Here is a 23,882-nt window from a genome sequence, read left to right on the forward strand (position 1 = left end):
AAGAGAGACATCCAAAAAAAAAAGCATTAAAAAAATGAATGGGACAGAGAAAGTACTATCATATTCATATCATGATCGAGAAATAATAATATACATGATCATATCATCATATTAATAAAAAAATAGGATGACTACCCTTTTACAAATTCACAACATACATCACTCACTACTTGCAAGAGGGGGCAAAATATTTACCTCAATTTGATGGGTCAAAAGCTTACAATAAAGGCTAACCTCATACTGCTTGCAATGGCAACATATACGTTATGCCATATGTGATACAGAAATGGAAGTGCAGCTTCATTCTTAGCCAAAATAGCCCCTCAAAAGTTTCCCCTAACCAGAGCTTTCTGGGACCTGACTGTCAATATGTGCTTTCGTTTCTCTCTAAATACTATATGTATCATCCCTTCCTATTCTGTTATGTTAACCTTTCTTCCCTACTCATCCTATATAATGCACAACTGTTAACTGTAAGCTATGTGTATCTAGAACTACAATCGCTGCCTAGTTCTGACGCTACTTCCTCGTCTCCCATTGTTTACCCTCCGACCTCCACTTTCCCATTCTTCATCAGATTCAGCTTCTTCATCATTCTGGCCTATCATACGATTAGATTTTCCAGCTTTTCTGGGTGTAGGACGCTTCCTTTTGATATTGGCCGTGTAGGTCGAGTAGTCAACAGTGTCTTCTCTCAGGGCATTTTTGAATTCCTGAAATCAATTAATGAACCCATGAAGCATGATCAGGCACATTTTCAAATTATTATAAGCCCAAAGAATGTGGTGATTACTGAATGAAGAGGTGCAAGTGTAACTTTTTAAACAACTTGTTGCACCCTGGTACACATACAAGTGACTGATTCTGACTAGCAAGGATTCAACAGTCAACTTGGTGATGTATTTGTGTGCTTCCAGTTGTGCAGGCTAAAGCTAAGAAAGCATTGCTTTCATTCTTTATTTTTTAGTCTAATTCTATAAGATATGTGGATAAAATACTGAAACCAAACATCTCGTACTACATGTGAACATAGTGAAATTTTAACCTTGGTCTCAAACAACTCAACAAATGAAGGGAACTAGGGAAGTATATAAGCTAGGACTTTTTTTACTATTGTTAAACTTTAAACATAATCTCCAAGTAATAAAAAATGCAAGAATAACAGACCCCAACTTGCACTAAACCCTTTAAGTAATGGAGAAAGTGTCGAGACAATTCTAAGGTTTCCTACACATCAGTGTCCACAAGCCAAACACAGAACATTACTAGATAAATTAAATCAGTCAAATTACCCGATCAAAAAAAAATCCCAGATATTGACCAAGCATGCAAGAAGCGACATAAGTGGCTTAATAGACCTTTCGAGTAGACATGGTCCGTGTTCATACACGGAAAACTCAATTATGCTGTGAATACCAGGTGACTGATAAATTTGAAGGTGGCTTAAGAACGGTACAGTGTAAGGATTTACCAACATGTGTTAACTGAATGTAAACATAGTGTGAGGAGCCATTGGCAATTAAAAATCATATCAACAGAGTGAAATAAAGATTTTCAAATCAAGGCCTTCTCACCTGATATCTTTGCAACAAATCATTATACGTGCTTGGGAGATCAAGACGTGTTTCACTGATGTTGAAGGGAATATTTTGCCGCGAGAGAACATCCCCTGACTTCTGAGATTCATTTGGAGAAAATGCCTGGCCAGAAAACCAAACTCAAGATGGTATACGCATGTATAACGTACTAAATGAAGTTTATATAAGTCAGCACTTTTAATTTATTCAAAAGAGTAGATACCACAATTCGTACACAATACTTGCCCACCATACAATTCATACAAAATGGATCTCAGAAGTTGTGAAAGAAGTGGTACCTGACATCGAGCATCATCAAGACTAAAAACAACTTTTAAGTGCCTTTTTAGCCTCATAAGTAGTTGCAATGCAGAAGCTGCAAGACAGTACTCCTACATAACCCAAAAGTGTTCACACATCAAATTGAGTATTAGTAAGACTAAAAAACTAAGATCTAAAGTTCATTAGGAGTGCGACAAATTATTTACACAGATAGGATACTTCTGAGGACGAGAGGACAATTAAGACGGTGAAGGAATGAGTGAATTAGCAAACTTGGGTTATTAAACCAATAGCTATTATGATGCTATATTGGAAGCTAAAGATATTCAACAAGAACCCAGAGTATACTCGTGCATTAAATATATGCAAGGGACCGTCAGCTCATCCAAGAAAAATATCAAATATAAGCTTTTCAGATTTGTGAAAAAAATTATATATCGTGAAAGCAAACCTGAAGTTTCCGTAAAACATCTTCAGAAGTTCCAAAGGCTTCATGCAAGCTCACAGAATGCAAATTTGATTCCCTGGGTGCTGAATGACTAGAAACCAGAAAATCAGCATCAGCATTCTCTGATAATGTCCCATTCAAATCATAAGATACTGAATTAGCAGAAACCGCTTGAGCAGATGGTTTTGGCAAAATATTCCCGTTTCCAGCAACAAAATTCTGACTACTTTGCAATAGATGCAACAAAGCTTTCATATTTGCCTCCAACGTTCCAGCTCTAACTTGTAATACTCGATTAATAGCATACACTAAATAAAGAGGTTCATCTAGCAAAGAGAAAGGAAGTAAAGCAAGGATTTCTGTGCAGTACCTGACCAAAAGCAAATTATATCAATGTCAGTGTAACTAAAGCCTGCACAGAAATGCAACATAGTCAAATGATGGTACAACTCACATTAAGAATGGAATCACTGAACTACTGCAGGCAAGATTGTCAAACTTGCGAATAACTGATGACATAAACTTGTTCCTTGAAACACGATTACCACGAATGAGCTTGTAGATTCGAGAAACCCCCAATTTTGCATAGGCCACAGAACTGGCATCTGATTTGCCCTTTACATTACCAAGTGATTTTGATTGAAGCTTAGCATTAAATTTCTCAGGGTTACTTTGATTCATGGATTGTATGAATATAAATGACATCTGAAGACCATCCCCAAGTCGACTTTCAAAGAAAGCAGGATACCTGACAAGATAATTCCACCAGTGAGCATAACATACGGTATAGTGAAAAATTAAAAGATGATACGTCTATTCAACGAGAGTACTTCTCATTCATATTCATCAGTAAATGATGCGCCAGCTTCGAGTTAACCTCCTGAGGGTCTGTTTCCAGCGCTATAAGGTATGGTACACAAGTGATTGGATGAACCAGACCTTGCCGCAGCACAGCTTCCACAATCTGTTACCATAAAACCAGAATATATTTAACTGAAAAGGAATAGTTTAGTCAGAGAAAGGTGCATTGCCATTATAAATCATCCACTCTGTGCCTCTGAGGGAAAGTTATCCGACAAGGTTCTTGGAGCAATGAACCTTGTTTTTGTAGTAGGTCAGTACTAAACATCTGACTGTTTAAACAATGGTAAACCAGGATTTGAAATTTAGAACTTCACCTTTCAGCAGGCCAATGCTTAATCAAAACTGGATACAGTACAGCTGACAAGTAATTATGTTATAGATCTATTGAGAACTATGACAGCACTGGGATTTGAAAGTCAAGAGTCTGAACTTTCAGGTCCGACTTGGGCATCCCAGGGGCAAAAAACTGCCAGCATGGGATTCATGTTGGAAAAAATCAACATCTATCATTTTTTCAGGAATTTGCCTAATATCAGAAAAGGAGATTCACCTTAAGAGCAGATCTCCGTACTGGTTCAATCTCATCCAAACATCTACCTAAGATGCTATTCCAATACAGCTGAACAATCCCACCACATATGTTGGTATCACCTGCACCAGCAGCAACAGGCACACTTTGACCACCCTCTACTGAATAAGCAACCTCCTTGTCATTGGAATTATCCTTCCCCATTTGACTTTCCGCATCAAGAAGATACTCATACAGATTCTGCAATGATTGCAACTGGAGAAGAAAATTGTAAATGACATGCCTTCACCAACCCTTATCACATCATTAATATACAAATTTTTTGGGGCGGAGGGGGGCTGGATCTCCACATCAAGTAAAGCCTTATAGATGTAAGGAATAATACCCTTACCTTAAGACGATAATCTGTACTGGAAGACAATGTTGCCTCCAAAATCTTTCCCACACCCTCCTCCAACATGAATTCAGGCCTGGCAACTAAAACATATCCTAATGCCTGCAAAGGTCGAAAAAGCACATAAACAAAAGATCATAACTACATCAGGACTTAAATGAGGTCAAAATGAAGGCTTACTTGCAATGATCTAATTTTAAAAACAAAGTCTTCAGCCGTAAGATACTTCTTGAATAAGGTGACACTTTTTTCAACATCTAGATTTCTGTTGCTAGAGGTACTTAGCAAGGAGTTACCATAACGAATTAACAAACCCAGACAGAAAAGTGAGCGGCCCACTTGCTGAAACAAAAGGAAAAACAGATACAAGTTAGAACATGTCTAAACGTCCAGATCAAATGGAAAAAGAAAAGTGCTTATTACAAAAGGGGTAGAGAAAACATAGCAATGTCCAGGTCAAGGAAGAAGGGAAGTACTTACTATAAGAAAGAGTAAAGAAAACATAGCAAGAAGAGGTTTTCAAGGCAAAATCTTATTTGAACAATAATATATGTGTTGAATTGGATCTCAGATAATCAAATACATATCTGCGTATCGCATCACAGCAAGGCACGTGGTTTTTTGAAAGGGAGAGGGTGTTGGTCAATGTCCTTATGAAAGAAGTAGTATTAAAGAAAGTAAAAATCAGTAATACGTTAGAAATTTAATAAGAAAGCACCAACCTGTTTATTGTCAAACCCTAATGCATCCAATCTTTTGAAAAAAACACGAATTAGATATTCGACTACTCTTGCACCTTTACCTGCTACTTTACTCACTGTGCAAAGACACCTAGAGAATAAAAAAAGGGTTAGAGAAGTTAAACACCGAATCACATGATCTATGACAAGTGATTCTAAGAGAAAATTCTTTAACATATGATGTTCCTCAAATCTTAATGAGAACTTATCTAGCTTAAGGAAACCAAAAAACCCTCAAGTACCTACATTTTTTAAACAAGTATGCAAGTTATAAAAGTGTGGGGAAACCAAGGAAGGTGAATTACTTGATGCAAGCATGGACAACAGTTAAGAAAGAATGTCGCACAATCATCTGTTTCAAATCTTTCTCAAGCTCTTCAACAACAGCCTGAGGAATCTTTGGAGCCAAGGGTAAAACAGAATCAATGACAAACACTATGCTTTCCAATAGCTGTGCAACTTCTCGGCTATCAGCCTGAATACAAGCAAACTAAGCTGCGTAAGAGATTTTTAACATAGATTAAGTTGAAGTATACAATAGACAACTAACTTTACAACAAAAATTACAAAGATTCTTCTTAACAAAATAAAAATCAAATCTGTACATATCATCACATTACTATAAAAAGGTAGTGACATCTCAGCACAAACAGCACTTTTCTAATGGATTCCCCGCAAAAATATAAGATCAAAAAAGTAATCGGAAACAAGTTAGTGATCTTGCACTGATTCATTGAGAGGAGATGCAAAAGGTGATGTTATCAGTTGACTAAAAGGTAAAAAACAATCTTATTTGGCATCTCCACTACCTTCGAATTGCAACTAATACTGCTCACCTCAGAAAAAAGGTATAAGATATCGAGTTTATTGTCCAGCCCACAAAAGTTGTCCCCAGATATCCAAAATAGTGTAAAACTCTACCATCTAATATTCATGTACTATTGTACTTAAAGAAACCTTTAAATGTACTAATTTAGTTATAGGTAATATTTCTTACCAACCAACTCCAATATAATAGTTTGCACAACAAATATAAAATTTAACATATTCATTAAAACTTAAGAAAACAAAATATTAAAAATAAATTAGTATAACCTGAGTCTTCAAGTATGGCTCTAAAGTGACAACAAACTGCGAAGGATCAGAAGACGGTGCACATAGTGCAGGATCCACGACACAAAAGGCATGCAACAAAAGAACATAAGGAAGTGAGCTCAACTCCACTTCTACGCCTGTCATTTCTTCTACCTAAGAGAAAAGATATTAAACTCATTCAGAAACACAAATAAGAATAAAATAATGATCTAAGCTGTCTTGAACAGTGCACATTCAAGTAAAACTTATGTATACCTGAAGTATTCTCTCCAACAAACATTTACACATAAGCTCACAGCGCTTACGCACTGATGCAAGAGCAACGGGATTGATCCCGGCAGCTTTTGCCGATTGTGTTAGAAAGTCAAGGGCCAAGTTACGCTTAATGACTGTGACAAGAAGTTGATTGTCTTTCATCCTTCGCTGCATCTCGACAATCTGCTCAGTCTTCTTAGCTACTTCTATTGGTACAGAACTACCATCTCCAAAAGACCGAGTCTGTGAACTTGCAGAATCGTCAAACCAGAACTCATAAAACGTCTTGCATACAAGATCCTGTAGACCAAAAAATTCAGATAAGATCTTTAAGAATAACACGCAGTATAAAAGAGCTAACTTAAGTAGTAGTCAGTACTTAAAGGCCAAAATGCTATTATGACAGTTAGTCAAGCTTCTATTACTCTTGGCACCATAATTTTTTGTTTTGAGCTCTAAAACCTCAACGAATCTAAGATCGTGCAATCAACCCTTCTACTGCCTTACTAAACGGAACTCCAGCACTCTAACACCTTGTGACTTTTATGTGATCTTATTGCAGACCATACACATGGCATCAAATACTTTTGGCTTATAAGGTTTGATTTTGACTGTAAATTGCAAATCACATAAAATTTTGTAGTTTTGGCCAATTTGGCCAGAAAAGAGAGAATTTCATTTAAAGATACGGTCTTATGATTAAAATACGTGGAATCACGGAGATCTGAGTAGTGAGTACAATGTGCTAAGTTTGGGGTTAAAAGGTTATTCCAGAATTATTATTATATATAAGACCCAGATTAGCAGCATGGACTGATGGACATATTTCTGGTATTATCTATCACTAAAACACAAAACCTAACAAAGAATTGCGAGAGTAAAGTGCGGACTATATGATAGATAATCAAATTATTTGGTCCAGAACTACCTGAATACTGGATTCTTCATCACAAATACGGGAAATAATTACAATGCAAGCATTAGTGAATTCTGAGAAATTTGGATTTGCAGTGCACATATCCCTTATAATTTTGATAGCTCGTTTCCGCACGCTTACTCCAGTATCTTTTATTCTCTCAGCAACCTTCTCAAAATACTAAAAAAACACAAGCAGGGAGGGCAAACAGAATTATTATAATGAAACCCAGCATTTTAGGGTGATACAATCCAAATAAATACCTTTGAACCAACATCAGGATGTGAAGTAATATAGCGACCAACAAGTTCAAGAGATACTTCTCTAACAGATATAGACGAATCACAGAACCTTCCTTCAACAGCCGATTGGACATGTTGATCACGCAAAACTTCTGGATCAGCTTCAACAATAATACTAACCTGCTCTCATGAAACAAGGCAAAAATGAAGCCAAATACTTCCAATTTCTTGCAAAAAGTAAGTGATAATATAATATGGGTGTGTAATGCTTTTAGGCACTGGAAAGTTGGGTACGCTATACTTACTGCTCTTAATGCCTTGGCACGGATAACAGGAGAGTTCTCCCTTAAACTTGCCTGAAATCAGGTACACAGCACATATTACCAGGAATATTACGTACTGACAATAAAGATGCAACAGAAAATAAACTGACCAGAAGCATTTGAAGGATTTTATCAAATCCTCTGGAGAAAGAATTGTTTTGACCCATGGCTAAAGTTATCTTTTTAATTGAACTCCTTTTCAAAATAGAAGAAACGGTCTTCGAGTCGCGTACAAGTGCTCTTGATTTAAGCCGAGCAAGAAAAAAGAGTAACTTCTGTTGGCAACTCAGATCATCTTTGTACCACGAGCAAAGATAAAACCTGCACATAATAAGCAGCATGGTCAGAAAAATAGCCAATAGGACTCGAATCCTGGAGATTTTTGTTTTAATAAAACATTGATTGCTTGGATGGTATGAAAAAAACAGGTCTTGAGATGAGAATAATATGGGAAAATAGTAAGGTCCATTAGAAATGCACACCATCGGGTAACGAGATGCATATCAACAGAAGAACCAGCATCCTCAAGATAATTCAGAAGCATCTGCTGAATTATCTCCATCTTTGTAGTGGTCTCAGAAGCTTCAGAAGAACTAGACTCCTTTTTGCCATCATTCTTGCACTGTGATTTACAGTATGATTGTAACGCAAGAAGTTGCTTATTGCAAGCACAAAACTGACAGTCCCAGCTGCGGATAGAAATTTCATCTTCTCTTATTCCCATGCACTCAACATGAAATAATCTTTGACAACCTTGGCATAAAACCATAGAATTTGCATTCTTTGCACCCAAGCAAACAGAACATGCATCTTTCGGATAGCTCCGACTTGCATCATCATTCATAAACTCTTTCAGGATCCAAAAGGTTTCCCTCCTACATAGCACAGCATCCTGTTTTAACCTGGCAGCAACTGTACCAAGGAGTTCAATCGTCATCGAACGAGCAGCAATATCCTTGGATTTCAAACCAGCATTCTGAAGTAGTAGGACACAGAGCACCTGCAAGCAACTATCTCTTGGTAAAACTAGAGAATAATGTCATACATTAACAAGCAAATTAACCAGACACTTGATACCTCCAGAATAACAGCTGCAGCAGGATACTCAGGCAAATTCAATGTCGTCAATAAATCAGCCACAAGATTATCCATCATGTTCTTCAGCTCTGCTGCATCATGACTCTTTGTACTTGTAAATCTCTGAAGAACTCGAGTCCAGAAAACACAACATGTCTCTGTGACTGCCTCATGGCACTTGCTAGGGTAAGCGGCATCAATTGAAGGCTCGAGAAGGAACGCAGTGCCATCAGACTCCCTTAAAGCATCAGGAAGGTTGGCACTACAATGAACCAACTGAAGCAATAGAGCAGTTACCATTTGAATCTGCTTCTGCTCATCATCAGGTAGATGATAATGTCTTGGTGGTCGCTTTGTCATTGGCAACTTTAATAGCAAGAGCACCAACTCATCAATCAGATAAGTTCGATGTTGTTTGTATGAATAGAATATCTACAAAAATATAACGAGGATAGCAATTTAGAAGAAAAGAGACCTTAACAAAAAAGGTACACATTTAAAAACATGAGTAAAACATATCCACACCCCACAAATTAAACTGAGTGCTTTCAGCTGCAGCAATTGGATATTTTCCACCAATAACGTTGAGAAGCTTGTCTTTGCCAATTGAAAAATGCAACTATCTGAAAGGCGCTCTATAGACAACAAGTCTTTCAGAAGACCGAGAATAATGCACAGTTTCTGATCTATATTATTCACAACGGCAGAAACTCTAAATGAAAAAAAAAAAAAAATTCAGATTTATAATAAAACTAAAAATTTATAAAGATAATTACAGACTATGCATATCTATATGTACACCTGTTCACAGCTGGTTTCCTCACTTTTACACCCTTCGAGGTACGCCTTCTCTTACTCGCAGAACCAAAATCAAAACCATCTTCAACATCATCTATTTATGCAAAACGATAGAAATCATACTTAACACAAAAGTATCAAGCACTATCTATGACTACTATGACAACAATGCCCAATATTGGTAATAATCACTCTAGTAACAATACTAATTGAGCCCTGAAACTAGGTTTCCATGCCTCATCTATAGAAAGAGGAAAAGAAGAAGTGCAGACTGTATATTAACGCATTTTTAAGTTCATTCATAGAAAGCACAGGAAGCAATTGTCAACAAACTAGTTGGAAAACTAACCTTCAAAGTTCCCATTTTCACTTGGTCTGTGCAGCGCACGGTAAGCTGGATCACATGCTGACATGATATCCATCATTTGATACTTGGAAAACTCCAGTATTCGTTCTATCATCTAGAAAGTCAAACTTTTTAGAACCCAACAGAATATCATCAAATATAATGTATCAAGATTCCGCTAAAACATTCGCTCACAACCACAAGTAAAGGCACCAGTTTCAGATTACTACAAACTGCAATATATTAGCACAGATGTGTACCTCTTCATTATAGAGCTTCTTCGGCATGCCACTATTAGCCATTACCAGTAGAGCAGCGTGAATGGACTCTAGAGCAACAGATACTGATGATAGAACATCTGAATCTGCCTGAAATGTAACATTTAATAGTCAAAAAGAGAACAGTACGATGCACTATAACATACTAGAACAATAGGGTCAATCTACTCAAAATCTCTTTAACTTTAAGCAACTTAATGCTCAAGCACAAGAAGGATACTGACTACAAAATAGCAGGGTTCGAATCAGTAGCTTGTTGACAATAAAAGATGAATTAACAACATATTAATTTTCATCAGTGACAATATCTAACACACAAATTTAACAATTGCAAGCATGTGCATCTAATGTAAATAGTTTACCACGGTTGGAATAAATACAGATAATCAGCTAGGGGAAGTGAAGAATTAAAATCATATTGAAAATATAGCAGATGAACACCAGTTAAGTTGGAAGAAAACAATATTCTCACTATCTGAACTAAACTGCAGGAGATTCATATAGGAAATTACAACTATTATAAAATATTTTAAATCTAGAACCTTAGAACATCCCCCTAGGCTTGTACAAAAACTCATATTTTTACAATATAGTTTTAGCATTGTGCATCTGAGGCATGTGAATTGCCTAGCACATTGAGAATTATAAGATCAACATACGGGAAGTGAACAAAAGAATTTATGTTGATCTTTCCACTACAGGCTTGCAGGAACTTTGATACCGGACTCGGGTTAAGTTTATGCATGGATACACAAGAGTCAGAACTGGCAAATTTTAAGAATGTGTGTGTGTGTGTGTGTGTCGGCCTGATGTAAGTGTACATTTTGTCCATACCCACGTCGGAGCGCCTGCCACAAAATTTGAGGCAAAATACAGTCGAGATAACATAGAGCTAGGTTTTCCTAAATAAATGCCTAGGGAAAGTATAGTAGCTGAACTTAAAAAAGTTTCCCGCACATAATCCACTTAACTGCTAGATCTTTTTTCTACAAAAATCCACTAAAAATAACAAAACTCTTATATCTTCATGCAACTTTCTAGTCTTGTAACAAGAACCAGTTCATTAAACCCTTATAAGGAAGCCACTTATTAAATACAATTGTAAAATCAAATCATATCTAATTAACTGTAAAAGAAAGAATCGGAACTAGTTACAACAAGTATACAAGTATATAACACATTAAAAGTATATTGACATTAACAAGTAGAACAATTTAAACCTATTACAAGGATGGAAAAAAAAATATGTACAAGGAGAATGTTTTTCTAATAAATAGATGGTGAAACGGCTGATCAAGAAGTACCACGAATGTTTTACTAATAAACTATAAGATGAAAGCTTTTCAGTCTGTTTAAGAGATAAACTAATTAATGAGAAGGGTTTGGCGGTTTGCGGGTAAATAGTTAACTATTTATGAAAGACGAAAGGCCCTTTTAAAAGTACAACAGGTACAATCCATTTTCGGCTACTAATAACATTTATAATAATTATTATATATTTCAATAATATTATACCATCACAAGTTTTTATATAGTAATTCTACATTGTACTTTATTATATTATTAGCAATAAATGTCTTGATATAACGATGATATCTTCTATAAATATATTTAATTATTCTGGTAAAATGTTAATAAAATAATTTATTTTTATTAAAAAATTAACAACAGACTTTGTTTCACACAAGTTACCCGTTTCTACTAATAAAGAGAGGGAGCATTCACTGCTTTATTAAGAAAGTATCAATATGAAAAAATATATACCTCAATCTGTTTAAGCCTAAAGGGCTTGGAAACCTGAATGTACCACATGTGAAATGTGCATAATTATTTAAAATCACGAGAGATAGAGAAATAAAGGAATCACACAAGTATCGGTTACAACAAAAAAGGAAAAATACATATAGATGACAACATTAGACAAACATGTTTGTTATATCATACATATATTCATCCACCAAAGGGTGAGTATGGAGGTCTTCCCTCTGCCAGAAAGGGAGAAATTTCAACAGAGATGTAAGATGTGAAACTTATTTAATATAATTTTGCCTGTATGGAACTGGGTAGCCAATGGATAATACGAGAATGCATTGGAAGCTTATGCAACTACAGATGGAACGTTCAACTCAAAGTACTTCAAGTAGCAAACGAGAAGGTCGAATTTAACTTCGTGTTGTTTATATAATAGCAGGAACAGAGACAGACCAAAAAGTATGAAGTCATAGGACTCTCAGTTTGAATCTTTCTACTCAAATGGGCAAAAAGATTACAAAATAAAAGGGTTGTATAATGCACAATTGTAGTGGTAGCACTTGGATCTCTACATCAAAAATATTAAATCAATTGGCAATATATTATTGAATCCAAAGCAAATGTAAAACAATCATATCGATTAACAGATTTTGTTTCGCACGACATAGCAGATGCCAGTCGGAAAAAAGATCATAACAAACCTATACATGATTGTGGTTCGTTGATGCATTTAGTAATTAGAATCACGTTTTTGCAAAGTAATTTGGCAATACCAAATTAAGCACCTGTAATTTTTCCAATTCACATTTATAGATACACGAGGCATTTAGGCAATCAAAATGAAACTGTACATTCACCACATAGATGGTAATTATTTTATTTTACTTCTCCTTTAAAAGAAGTAATATAATCTTTCAGTTTTCTCAATGAAGACAAAGATTACACAAAACTAAAGGCAACCAACAAATCCTAATAAATCGAAAATAAAAGTAAATAAGAATATATAATGAAGTCTTATAGGTAGAAAATCAGTATATGAAGCATATAGCAAAAAAATAATAACCAAACAAAGAATTATAAATCTGAGGGATACCCAAAGGACAACAAACAAAAAGATGTTAACAGCTTAAGCTTGTACAATAAACAAGTCATAAACTACATGCATATGGTCCGGAAGAAGACATCACAAGTAGGATGGATCAACAAACATGAACACAGATTGCTGAAATTGTAAGATACACAATTTACATCTTGTATCATCGTTGCAGATACTGCCACTCAGTGCATATACACATATATAGTTTATATAGTAGTAATGCAACTACCCAGTTAACATGTCTCAGCTGTTGTGTGCAGTACATGTCTACTACAAACAGCATATGGATACTAAAACGCAAACTTACATGTTCACATTCATTAATTGAAAGACCTTCTGCTCGATGAATCTGATGATCTAAAACCCTTAAGGTTCTCACAAGAATATCTACAGGAACCAAATGTAGGTAGTTCTTTGCTCGGATAGAAACTACATCATTCACAAGTACTTTAATATCAGCAAGGGATAATGGTAACCATTCAGATTCTTCACGATCATCATCGTTCATTTCTGCCCGACCACACAAATCCTCTAACCCAGCACAAAAACCTCCAATTACAGCATCTAGACCAAAAGAAATCAACATTACTTCAGCAATGAAAATTAGTAATGGTGTAATCAAGAAAGCATAGTGTAGAACCTTGAACGGCTGAGGCATCAGGACCACTCCCAATATCACTTCCCTTCTTTTTGACTTTCTGTTTCCTAGAAGAAGTCAAAATCTTGTCCTGCAATTATTTCATACAGTTAGGCATAACAACCTTATTCCCAGATGTTAAATGGATAATGAAGGAAGTTAGAGACTGACGTGGTTATCATGGTTATTTTGTGTTCTGCTAGTCTCTCTTTGAACTTGATTAGCTGCAGGTAAATCCTGCTGTAATGGCTCTTCAATTATCTTAAGATTATAAAGTTGCTCCTTGAAATGACCAGAGACACCTGAATGGACCACTAGACAGTGAGCTATGTACTGTTAAATATATAATAACATTAACCATCTCACCAGCAAAAAAGTACATATGCATGATTTTCAAAACAGTTACAGTTAAACATATGAAAGTAATGGTGGGTGGGTGGGTGGCATGAGGCACGATGTCTTAAAAAGAAAACCAAATCCAGTAGTAAGAGCAAGTCCAATTGGGTGCTATATCTTGTTTTATATATATATTATAGAACAAAAACTAAAAATCACTACTCCAATGGTGTTCTAATATCTTGTGCTAAAATAGAACAATGTTGTAGTTTGTTCTAAATATAGATCAAAAGAATGGAGCTATAATGGCCACCATGCCAAAAAGTAAATATAGCGGGGTCCTTGATATAAAGTTAGGTCGAAAAAATAAATTTGTATTAAAAAAAGTGGGGTACTTGGAGAATAAGTTAAATTTGGAATAAGATATAGAACCAAGGTTGGAGACATGTTGTTAGTTTAGCATCAAAAATTACTTTTTGATGCTAAATTATAGCACTAGCTCCATTTATTTTAGCAAAACCATCGGACTTGCTCTAAGTAACAGTGAGTTGTAAACCCTATATACTTATCATTTATGTCTTACTTGCAACAAACAAACAGAGCCTAATAAGCATATAACAGAAATTCATGTAAAGTTGCAGGGTGGTAACCCAACTATGTGTTGGTCAGCAATTTAACAGCCACCACCAAAGTTTTCTTAATATGATTTTAAGCATATACCATCTATGCAACTATGTTGTTCCCTAAACTGCTTACAACACCCAAGTATCTGTCCAGCAAACATAATATCTTAGTTCTTTATGTAAATAATAAACAGAACTAGGATATAAAAACATAATATTTAGTCACACTAAATAATAGACACCTCTCACATCTTAGCAAAGGATGAAAGAGAAAAAGTTCCACCAACCAGACAAAGAGAAACTACTTCTTAGGTTAAATTGGAAAGTTAGAATCAGCAAATTCCAAGCTTTTTAATCAACGCCGGTGCAATTTCTTCCAGGACTCACCAACCTCCAAGTTGTTACTTTTCATAGACGCACTTTATAAACTTAACGAAAGTGGAGGCCAGTATTTACTATTATTATCACCAAATCAATTTTCAACAGAAACTGGCATTTGGCATCCTTGGCTAGTGGCTGAACTAGTCATCTTACACTAAAGCCACCTCTTAAAAACTATCAAAACAGATTCACTTTGTGTTAACAAAGAAATCATTTCATTATTATTTTTTAACACAAAGAATTAGTTATGAAGGATGAGAAAAATATAGAAGTATATATAGACTTAAAGAAAGAGAGAGAAAGTCTAAATTAGGAGAAGGCCTGCCAAGAGAAAAGAACAATACAAACTATGAAACTAAGAGATTCTATATGGAGACCGCTTTGTATAAAGAACAAAAAATGAGTAACTGAACATAATAAAACATAATAACATGGTATATCAATTCCAGAAAAACCTGAAATCTATGGTCGTAGGATATATACTGATGTGGAAGAATATAATCCCTGTACATTCCATTTTACCTGGCACATAGGACTCGAATGCTTCCGAGTTGCTTCGAAGAACCTCATCATAGAGGTCCGTAGGTCCAACAGAGCCATAACATTGTGAGCTTGAGTCTCCCTTGAGACTCCTGCAATTTAAAGCACCTCATTTCAGATACATATATATAATCATTAATAAGTTTACAGATGGGGTTATTAGTCAAGTAGGGCTAAAAGAGTGATCAGGTGGATATTTGTTAGATAATTATATTTTGATCGGTTTTTAACAAGATATCGTATTCAACATGATTAATTAGCATATATGATTAATTAGCATATATAAATATATGTAATACGTCACAGCACATTATCCTAATTTTCAGAATGGCAAAAGTAACAGTATAGGAGTCAAACGGAAAACCATTGCTGACATGCAGTGACACTAACAAAGAGATTTCATCTGAAATATAGGTAATTATGTGGACGACTTTAAAGAGGAGCAAAATCACAACTCGATTACACAATATATACTAAACTATTAGCTTAAATTCAGAAAACAAACATTATGTTTCAATCTTCGAAGGTTATATAATTTTTATAAATGATGAAGAACAAAATGATGTGATATTATATTTTATATAACAACCAGAACAGAGTGGAGTACAAGACCATAAAACTAAACCATCATATAAAGTATGTCGATTGATGAACAATAGTAATAGTAGTACTACTTGATTTATTTTAACTTGCCTCTGAGAAACTAATAGACAAACAATGCTTTCTAAATAGTAAACCTTGCTATCTAATGGGGTAAATAAACTAGTGTCTCGGCTATCATGGCATGACACCATTTTAGGAATCAGTTCTTTTTTGGGCTGTTCTCAATAATTCCTACATAAATGCACTGTAGATCTGGTGTACATGCGAATCCATCTCGGTGCATTTATGTGTGTTCATTGAGTTTCACGCATATATATTCATATACATACATATGACTGATTTTAGGAATCAGTTCTTTTTTGGGCTGTTCTCAATAATTCCTACATAAATGCACTGTAGATCTGGTGTACATGTGAATCCATCTCGGTGCATTTATGTGTGTTCATTGAGTTTCACACATATATATTCAAATACATACATATGACTGTATTATATTCATATATAACTGGATTCTGATTAAAAACAACTAAAGGAAGAAAAAGAGGAATGCCAAAAAAAGATGCACAAAAGTGTTATCAAGCAACAAGTTAAATTTATACAAATCTATTTTAATAATCAGCATCTGATTTCCTACTAATTGACAATTATAGGTAGCAGATATTATTATTATTGTTATTGTTATTGTTGTTATTATCATATTTCGCAGCAAACAGTTTCCATGTCGTACCGCAACCTAAAAATATATGATGATAAAAGTAATTAACTAATTATTATGGTAAAAGTAATACTAAAGCATAATCAAGAACATTTTAAATTATTATGATAACAATATCAGTGTTCTAGACTTCTACTGGTCCTTATTCCTTATATATCACCGTATGAGCAGGTTTAGACTTTGTAGTTCTGAAAAACCTTAGCTTCTATCACTCCAAAAGACAACATTTTTAAGAACATTATATAGCAATCGCTAACACTGTAGCTCAATACAAAACTCAATATAATCATGTGCTTGTAAACTAATGAGTATCTTACTTGATGTACTCAACAATAGCCAGAAAAACATTAGTATAATTAGAAAAATTGATTCCTCTCTTGAGTTTGCAACTATTCAAATGAGCTCACATTTTTCAAAGTCGGCAATTCAAAGCACTAGTAAACAAATCATACTTCACAAAAGTTTCCAAACAAGCTTTGCATACATAATCACATACATATAACATAGCATAACAAGACAAGACAATTCAACAACAAATAAGCATACACATAAACCGAAAAAATCCGAAAACTACTCACAAATACGAGACATCAGTTCCTTGAAGCAAACTAGCAATTTTCTCCGCCTGATTCACCACATCTCTCCGATTCACCGATCTCGAACCATTCGCCTCCTCCGAAAGCCGAATCTCCTGATCAAGCGAGCCGAAAAACACCGGCAGCGACGGCAACGGCAAGCACGGAGCCACATCAGAGTGCACAGTGTTGGAGAGGCTGATGCCTCGGGGAATTCGCCGCGAACTAGCCATGAAATTAAACTAAACACACATCTATAACACCAAAAATGTGTCAATTCAGTTGAGATTAGGAGTGAATTAGGGTTTGAATGTAGTGGATTGAAATAAAACCCTAGAAATGTGTAGATAAAATGATAGGTGTGCAAGGGATAAACAAATGGCGGGGAAATCGTGGAGAGAAGAAATTTGGGGGTTTTGTGTGTGTGTTGCGAAAGCGAGGATGTAGCGGGGGAGTCTCGAGTACGGTCTCAACTCGCTCAACTCAATTTCACAATTTGACTAATGCCGAGACTTCCTCTGTACACTTGTTAATACTCCGGTTGGGTCAAAAAGAAAAAGAAAAATTGGTGTAATTTGAATTAAATGTTCAATTTAGGATGGAAAAAAAAGATGTTATTGTGTTAATAGGGAAAAGTAAAACAAAAGAAGAGTATCTTATTGCTTTTTTGGAATAGTCGAGTCAATATTTCTATAAAAGTAAAATAATTGGAAAGGATATTCGTGAAATGAAAATACTAATCGTGATTTATGATTTTTCAAGAATAAGATATTCTCTTTATCTTATTTAATTTTAGTCCTTTTTTTGTCACTGGTCGACACATACTCCAATGTTCTTATATTTTTATAGTTCTATGATTATTTTAAAAAAAATTGAATAAAATTTAATTCAGGAAAAAAAATATAAAATAAGTTATACAATTTTATTTTACGATATATTTAAGACTAAATTGCAGTTTGTTGGCCTGTAAAAAGATTTTTTTGCACTTTGTTGGCCAGCCATTAAAATCATGCACGGAGTTGGTTGTAATAATTTCTTTTTAGCAGAATAGGGGCTCCTGCCCAGCTGCCGTTATCTCCTTAACGTCTGTTAAGGTCATTTATGAGTAAATGGCTCACGACGGCTCTTTTTGTGCTTTTTATATACAGCCTCTCTTCTCAAAAGAGCATACGCATACATAACCTAGAAATAGCATACCAGATCCAAACCTCAAAATCAAGATGAATCAACAATGTTTATGCGGAAGCTGGGCGGTGGAGAAAATCTCGTGGACTGAATACAACCCGGGAAGAAAATTTCTCACTTGTGTCAACGGTAGGTGCAACTTTTTCAAGTGGTCTAAGCCGGAGTTCGACGCACGCAGCAAGAGTATAATCAACGGGTTGTTAAGGCGATTGAAGGGCAAAGATGATGAGCATTTTGCCGAGATGATCAGGGCTAAGGAGGAGTATCGGGATTTTTACAAGCAGGAGATGAATGATGCAAAGAAAGAAGCTCGGAACTGGAAATGCTTTGCTGTGTTGATGTTGTTGTATGTTTGTCAGCGCTGGTTTGCATCAATTGGTGGAGATGAAAACAATGTGTAAAAGCGTTGCTCTGTATTGTTTGGGTTAATTTCTAGTAGGGTATTGTTTATGGAGTAATGTACTGTTATTTGTTATCTTATGTAATGTACTGTTATTTGTTGTTGGTGTCGTAGTTGCTATGTGTTGTTGTAATGTGATGGTAATGTGATGATGTTAATGTAATGTGATGATTCTCAGACAATACATTCGTGTTGTTATGGTAACCTCTTCTTGATACATTTGTTTGTTCCCTGTTTCTGGACTTTTGAAAACAAAAGAGTAAAGCAGGCTCAAAAGATAAACGAAAAGTAGATTTTCCATAGCAATTAACCATCCAAAAGTTAACAGTCATCATCAAAAGTCATCAAAAGGTAGTAGTTTGCTAAGTTGCACATGAAAGCTAGTAGCAAATGTAACAACAAAGTCTGATAATCCCAACATCAAAGCTAGTAGTCTGATAAGTTACACATAAAAAGCTTAGGGTATTGTCTTAGATTATTTATCCTTGGAACACTTCTTAGCAGCCAATAATTGCCTAATGTATACCTTTTGTTTATCTGATATGAATGTCCAATCAAAATCATTAGTGCCAATCTTCAAATCTTGTGCTAGGAACTGCAAGAACCAAGTCCAGGATTCTGTTGTTTCTGCTTCAACAATTGACCAAGCAATTGGATACATGCCATCATTGGCATCTACTCCAATTGCAGCCAACAGTTGTCCCCCATAAGGACCTTTGAGGTGACAACCATCAAGTCCTACAATGTGCCTGCAGTGATTAATGAAGGCTGTTTTCAATGGTTCTAGGCACACATATTTATCCATGGTTGCGCTGGGCAATTTGTACCACATCTTAATAAACCCAGAATGGCCAAGTTGTGTGACCATCGCAATTAGTTCAATCAGGCTCATATGATCTGCACTACAGAAATCTATATAATCCACTTGTCCCCCATCATAATCAGTTGGATTTTCTTTCAATACTCCACCATGAAACAGTTTGATAGTAAAATAACCCTCATCTGCACATTACACATATTATACACGACTTTAGAGCTACGAAATAGATAAATAAAGCGCTAGCTTCTAATTACCATAAAAGTCCTAAATAATCAATAAACCCTAGATTCAACAAACCTAATTACCATGTATTGGTTTCAATCAGCAACATATACACTAACATAGAACAAATATAAGTTATGTACTAACCAAAATGAAGAAACAAAAACCCTAAATATAAGAAGCTATACATTTGTCATACGATGAAATGAAGCAATATATACAAGGAGAGGAGTAAACATTACCGTTATAATCTGGACATTCACGCGGCTCATACACCTTTGCATCTTCTCTGAGACGAACTAACCAACTCATTTTACCAAGATTTGAGCTAGGGTTTAGTTTGTATGATCGGGATATGCGTTAGTGAATTGGAGGGAAATGGGAGATAGTGACTGTATTATTGTACTCGTTGTGTCAAAAGACAAACATATCCTCCATCCTTTCAACTACAAACTAACGCCGCTACAAATTTTTTAACGGACGCATCGCGGAGCCCCTTAACTGCTTCAATTTTCTTTCTTTAGCCACTTTACTGTATGTTTTTAATGGCTGGCCAACAAAGTGCAAAAAAATCTTTTTACAGGTCAACAAACTGCAATTTACTCTATATTTAAATATATGTTGCGTTCCTGTCCACAATGTATATAACACGGGAGAGTAACAAATAAAATAGTACAATGGTCATGTTTGGAAGTCAGAGGTTTGGAGCAAAATTATAGACTTGAAATGTTTTAAAGGGTTGACCACTAGAATCCGTTTCTTAAAATTAGTGTTTGGTAGCTAGCGGATTTAAATAGAGGTTTGGACTTAACAAGTTAATTTTGAAAAAACTACTATTAGGAGTTCTTTGGGTTTGAGGTTTTGATTTGTGACAAAAAAATTAATCAATCAGCTATTTACCAAACAATTTTACGAGAAATAGCTAATTCAATCCGCTAGTCAGAAAATCAACTTCAATCAGCTAGTCAAAATATCTGATTCAATCCGTTAGCCACTAACCGCTAATCCCCAAATAGGGCCAATATATTTCAAATTGACGAAGATGAATAATGATACTACTTAGTCACATTTTTAAATTAACAAAGAAAGGAAATACATTTTGAAATTTATCATTTAGAGTCTGTTTGTCTGGGTTTAAAGACCGAGTTTTCAGTCATATGTGCTTTTAAGCTAAAAAAATGTATGTCTGTATAACAAGTCAGAAATCAGCTTCAGGTCAGAAATAAGTCAGAAACCGACTCAAAACCAGAAGTTGGTTTGAAAGTATTTTTTTCGGTGACTAATTTTATTTGAACTTTTTTTATAAAATTTACTCTTAATCATAAACAACTTTTTTTTTAATTATATTTTTAGTAACTCATAAGTCATTGATAAGTCAAAATTAAACAAACAGATGTTTTAAACTCTCAGCTTACGAGATAAGTCACGTTAAGTTGTAAGTTATAAACTCACGGGGTTTATTCGATTAGGATTTTAGGGGCTGGTATTGTATCATGAATTTTAATGACAAATTTTGGGAAGATGACTTTAATGGATTTTATAGACTTTTAATGACTCTCGTTGACTTCTTAAGATTTCAAAAACAATTCATGACTCCCGAGACAATGACTTTTAAAAACTTTAACGGACTTTTTTTTATACATATTCATGACTTTCAAATACTTTAATAGACTTTTATTAAAATCATAAATAGCCTCTCTGAAACCCTCTAGACTTTTTGTTATACCCTCTCGATCTTCTGCTATACCCAAATTGGGTGTATGTTCACAAATCTGACGACTACAAAACCGAGTACAAGGTATTATTGATGTATTACATATACTGCAACATTTTTGGTCTACTTAATACTGCAACATTTTTGGTCTACTTAAGTAGTGCTTCTCGTCGATACAGAATTCTGCTTCACTTGATTTAGTCACTATATGAGGATTGTTAGGCTTGAAGGTGTACGGATGTTTAATTGGTAGGTATGGCCTTTGCATGGCATATATGCCTGGTAGGCTCTGAATGTAGCTGAATTTTCGTTTTATACTTATAACAAGATTGAGATCTTCGACAATCTGTATAAATTAAAAATCATGAGTAGAAGCAAGTAGATTTATATGTATGTAAAAATACAGAATGATAATAGAAAATCATAATAGAGAAGAAAAAATAAAAATGATGAATTGGAGAGACTTTTCGCAGAGGATGAACCCTAGGTTTGAGCGACCGGGTAATTGAGGGAAGATAAAGTCATGTCAAATCTTTTCAAGAATGGCCTGACAATTTTCTGAAAAAATATATGCAATTTTCCATAGAAAGTCATTAAAAGTCTATCAATTATATATTTCCACCAAAGTCATTGATATATTGAATAACAACTGACTTTTAATAACTCTTTAAAAGTTGTAATTCAATACCTTAAACTTTGAAAGACTTTTTAGAAATCCTGATACAATACCTCTTTACTTTTTAAGAGTATTTAAAAATCTTAATTGAATACACTTTGATTTTAAAAGTCAATAAAAGTCATTGAAAATCATGATACAATACCAGCCCCTTAATGTATTGTTTTTAGTATATGGATTTTAATAGATTGCATGTGATTTTGATTTTGTGCGGATTCTTGATAAAATGTCTCAGAGTTGATAGGATTTAAGTACAATGTTTCAAAATCCCATGGATTATGGTGGGATTTCAAAAAATTTAAAATACATTGAAGAATGCCACAAAATCCATCATTTTATGAAATCCAAAAAAATCCATCAGCATTTGAATACCATCATATTTTAATGGATTTTAAACAATCTCAATTGAATACCATAGAATTTTAAAGTATAATTTAAAATTCTAATTGAATACCACCAAATTTTGTAGCATAATTTAACATCCCAATTGAATATCCCAAGACTTTAATGGATTTCAAACAATCTCAATCGTATACTCTCGGATTTTATAAATGAAAAAAATGCTTTAAAATCTCAATCCAATATAGTCTCTGGATCATGACGTTGGTCGGCGAACACAAGTAGTAATATGTTTTACTGCTCCGTGCAATTGACACATTTAGTATGGTTTATTGTTTTTTTTTTTGAAACCATAGTATGGTTTATTGTTGAAATGAAGAATATCAAAATGAATATTTTACAAATGGACTGTACCAATTATTTATTTAAAAGTTGGCGTTAATTATGAAGAGATCTTGAATTGCTCATCTCAGCTGTTCACTGTGTCACTGTCACGCTCTGTTCTAAAAGTCGGTGATTAATCACGATTAATCACTGATTAATCCCTGTTCCGTAGCTCATCGAACTGATTAAATCTCCGATCAATCACCGATCAATCTGATTAATCCCCGATCAATTTAATTAATCTCCGATTAATCTACACTGCGTGTCACGTAGGGGAGGCAAGATCTTCGGACATATTTCCAGTATAGCGCTTGATTTGAGTTTGACGAAAGAGCAGATGCCCGTTTTCTAAATCGAAGTACTAAATATAATTTAAAAAAATAATATCTTAGTAATTTAAATTACATTTAACAAATTTTAACTCCAATAATTTACTTTATCCTCACATATTTTTAATATTTTATCATTAAAAAAATTCTTTTATCATCAAAACACAATATAAAATAGAGAAATATAGAAAGTATGTATAATAATTTATTATAAAATACAGGACAGGGCAAGGAGTGAGCCAGTGAGGTGTCTTAAGAACAAGACTTGAAAAATGTTCTAATAATATATAATATTGAATTTAATTAGCAGTATCAGGCAAAACGTTTTAAACTCTCAACCAATGCACATATCTAGTATAAGGCACCCATTTCACCCTCATACATGGGATTG

The 23,882-nt window shown here is 34.6% G+C and overlaps 2 protein-coding genes across 2 annotated transcripts; one reads left to right on the plus strand and one right to left on the minus strand.

The window, feature by feature from the left end:
- Positions 1–41: 41 nt before the first annotated feature.
- LOC108195995 (sister chromatid cohesion protein SCC2) lies at positions 42–17,893 on the minus strand. Its single transcript, XM_017363040.2, has 28 exons — positions 17,426–17,893; positions 15,512–15,621; positions 13,821–13,951; positions 13,653–13,740; positions 13,320–13,576; positions 10,147–10,254; positions 9,890–10,001; positions 9,544–9,634; positions 9,268–9,454; positions 8,743–9,174; positions 8,148–8,665; positions 7,776–7,986; positions 7,648–7,698; positions 7,364–7,522; positions 7,113–7,280; positions 6,185–6,484; positions 5,930–6,082; positions 5,140–5,309; positions 4,817–4,925; positions 4,275–4,436; positions 4,092–4,196; positions 3,722–3,955; positions 3,138–3,271; positions 2,762–3,055; positions 2,311–2,677; positions 1,877–1,969; positions 1,575–1,700; positions 42–713 (listed from the first exon to the last, which is right to left on the minus strand). Exons 1-28 carry the CDS (start codon positions 17,653–17,655, stop codon positions 495–497), a joined length of 5,319 nt encoding a protein of 1,772 aa, XP_017218529.1. The 5' UTR covers positions 17,656–17,893; the 3' UTR covers positions 42–494.
- Positions 17,894–18,642: 749 nt separating this feature from the next.
- LOC108194934 (uncharacterized) lies at positions 18,643–19,008 on the plus strand. Its single transcript, XM_017361869.1, has one exon. The coding sequence runs from the start codon at positions 18,643–18,645 to the stop codon at positions 19,006–19,008; it is 366 nt and encodes a 121-aa protein (XP_017217358.1).
- The last annotated feature ends 4,874 nt before the right edge of the window (positions 19,009–23,882 follow it).

The sequence above is a fragment of the Daucus carota genome, chromosome 7 (genome assembly GCF_001625215.2).
Source record: "Daucus carota subsp. sativus chromosome 7, DH1 v3.0, whole genome shotgun sequence".
NCBI lineage: Eukaryota > Viridiplantae > Streptophyta > Magnoliopsida > Apiales > Apiaceae > Daucus > Daucus carota.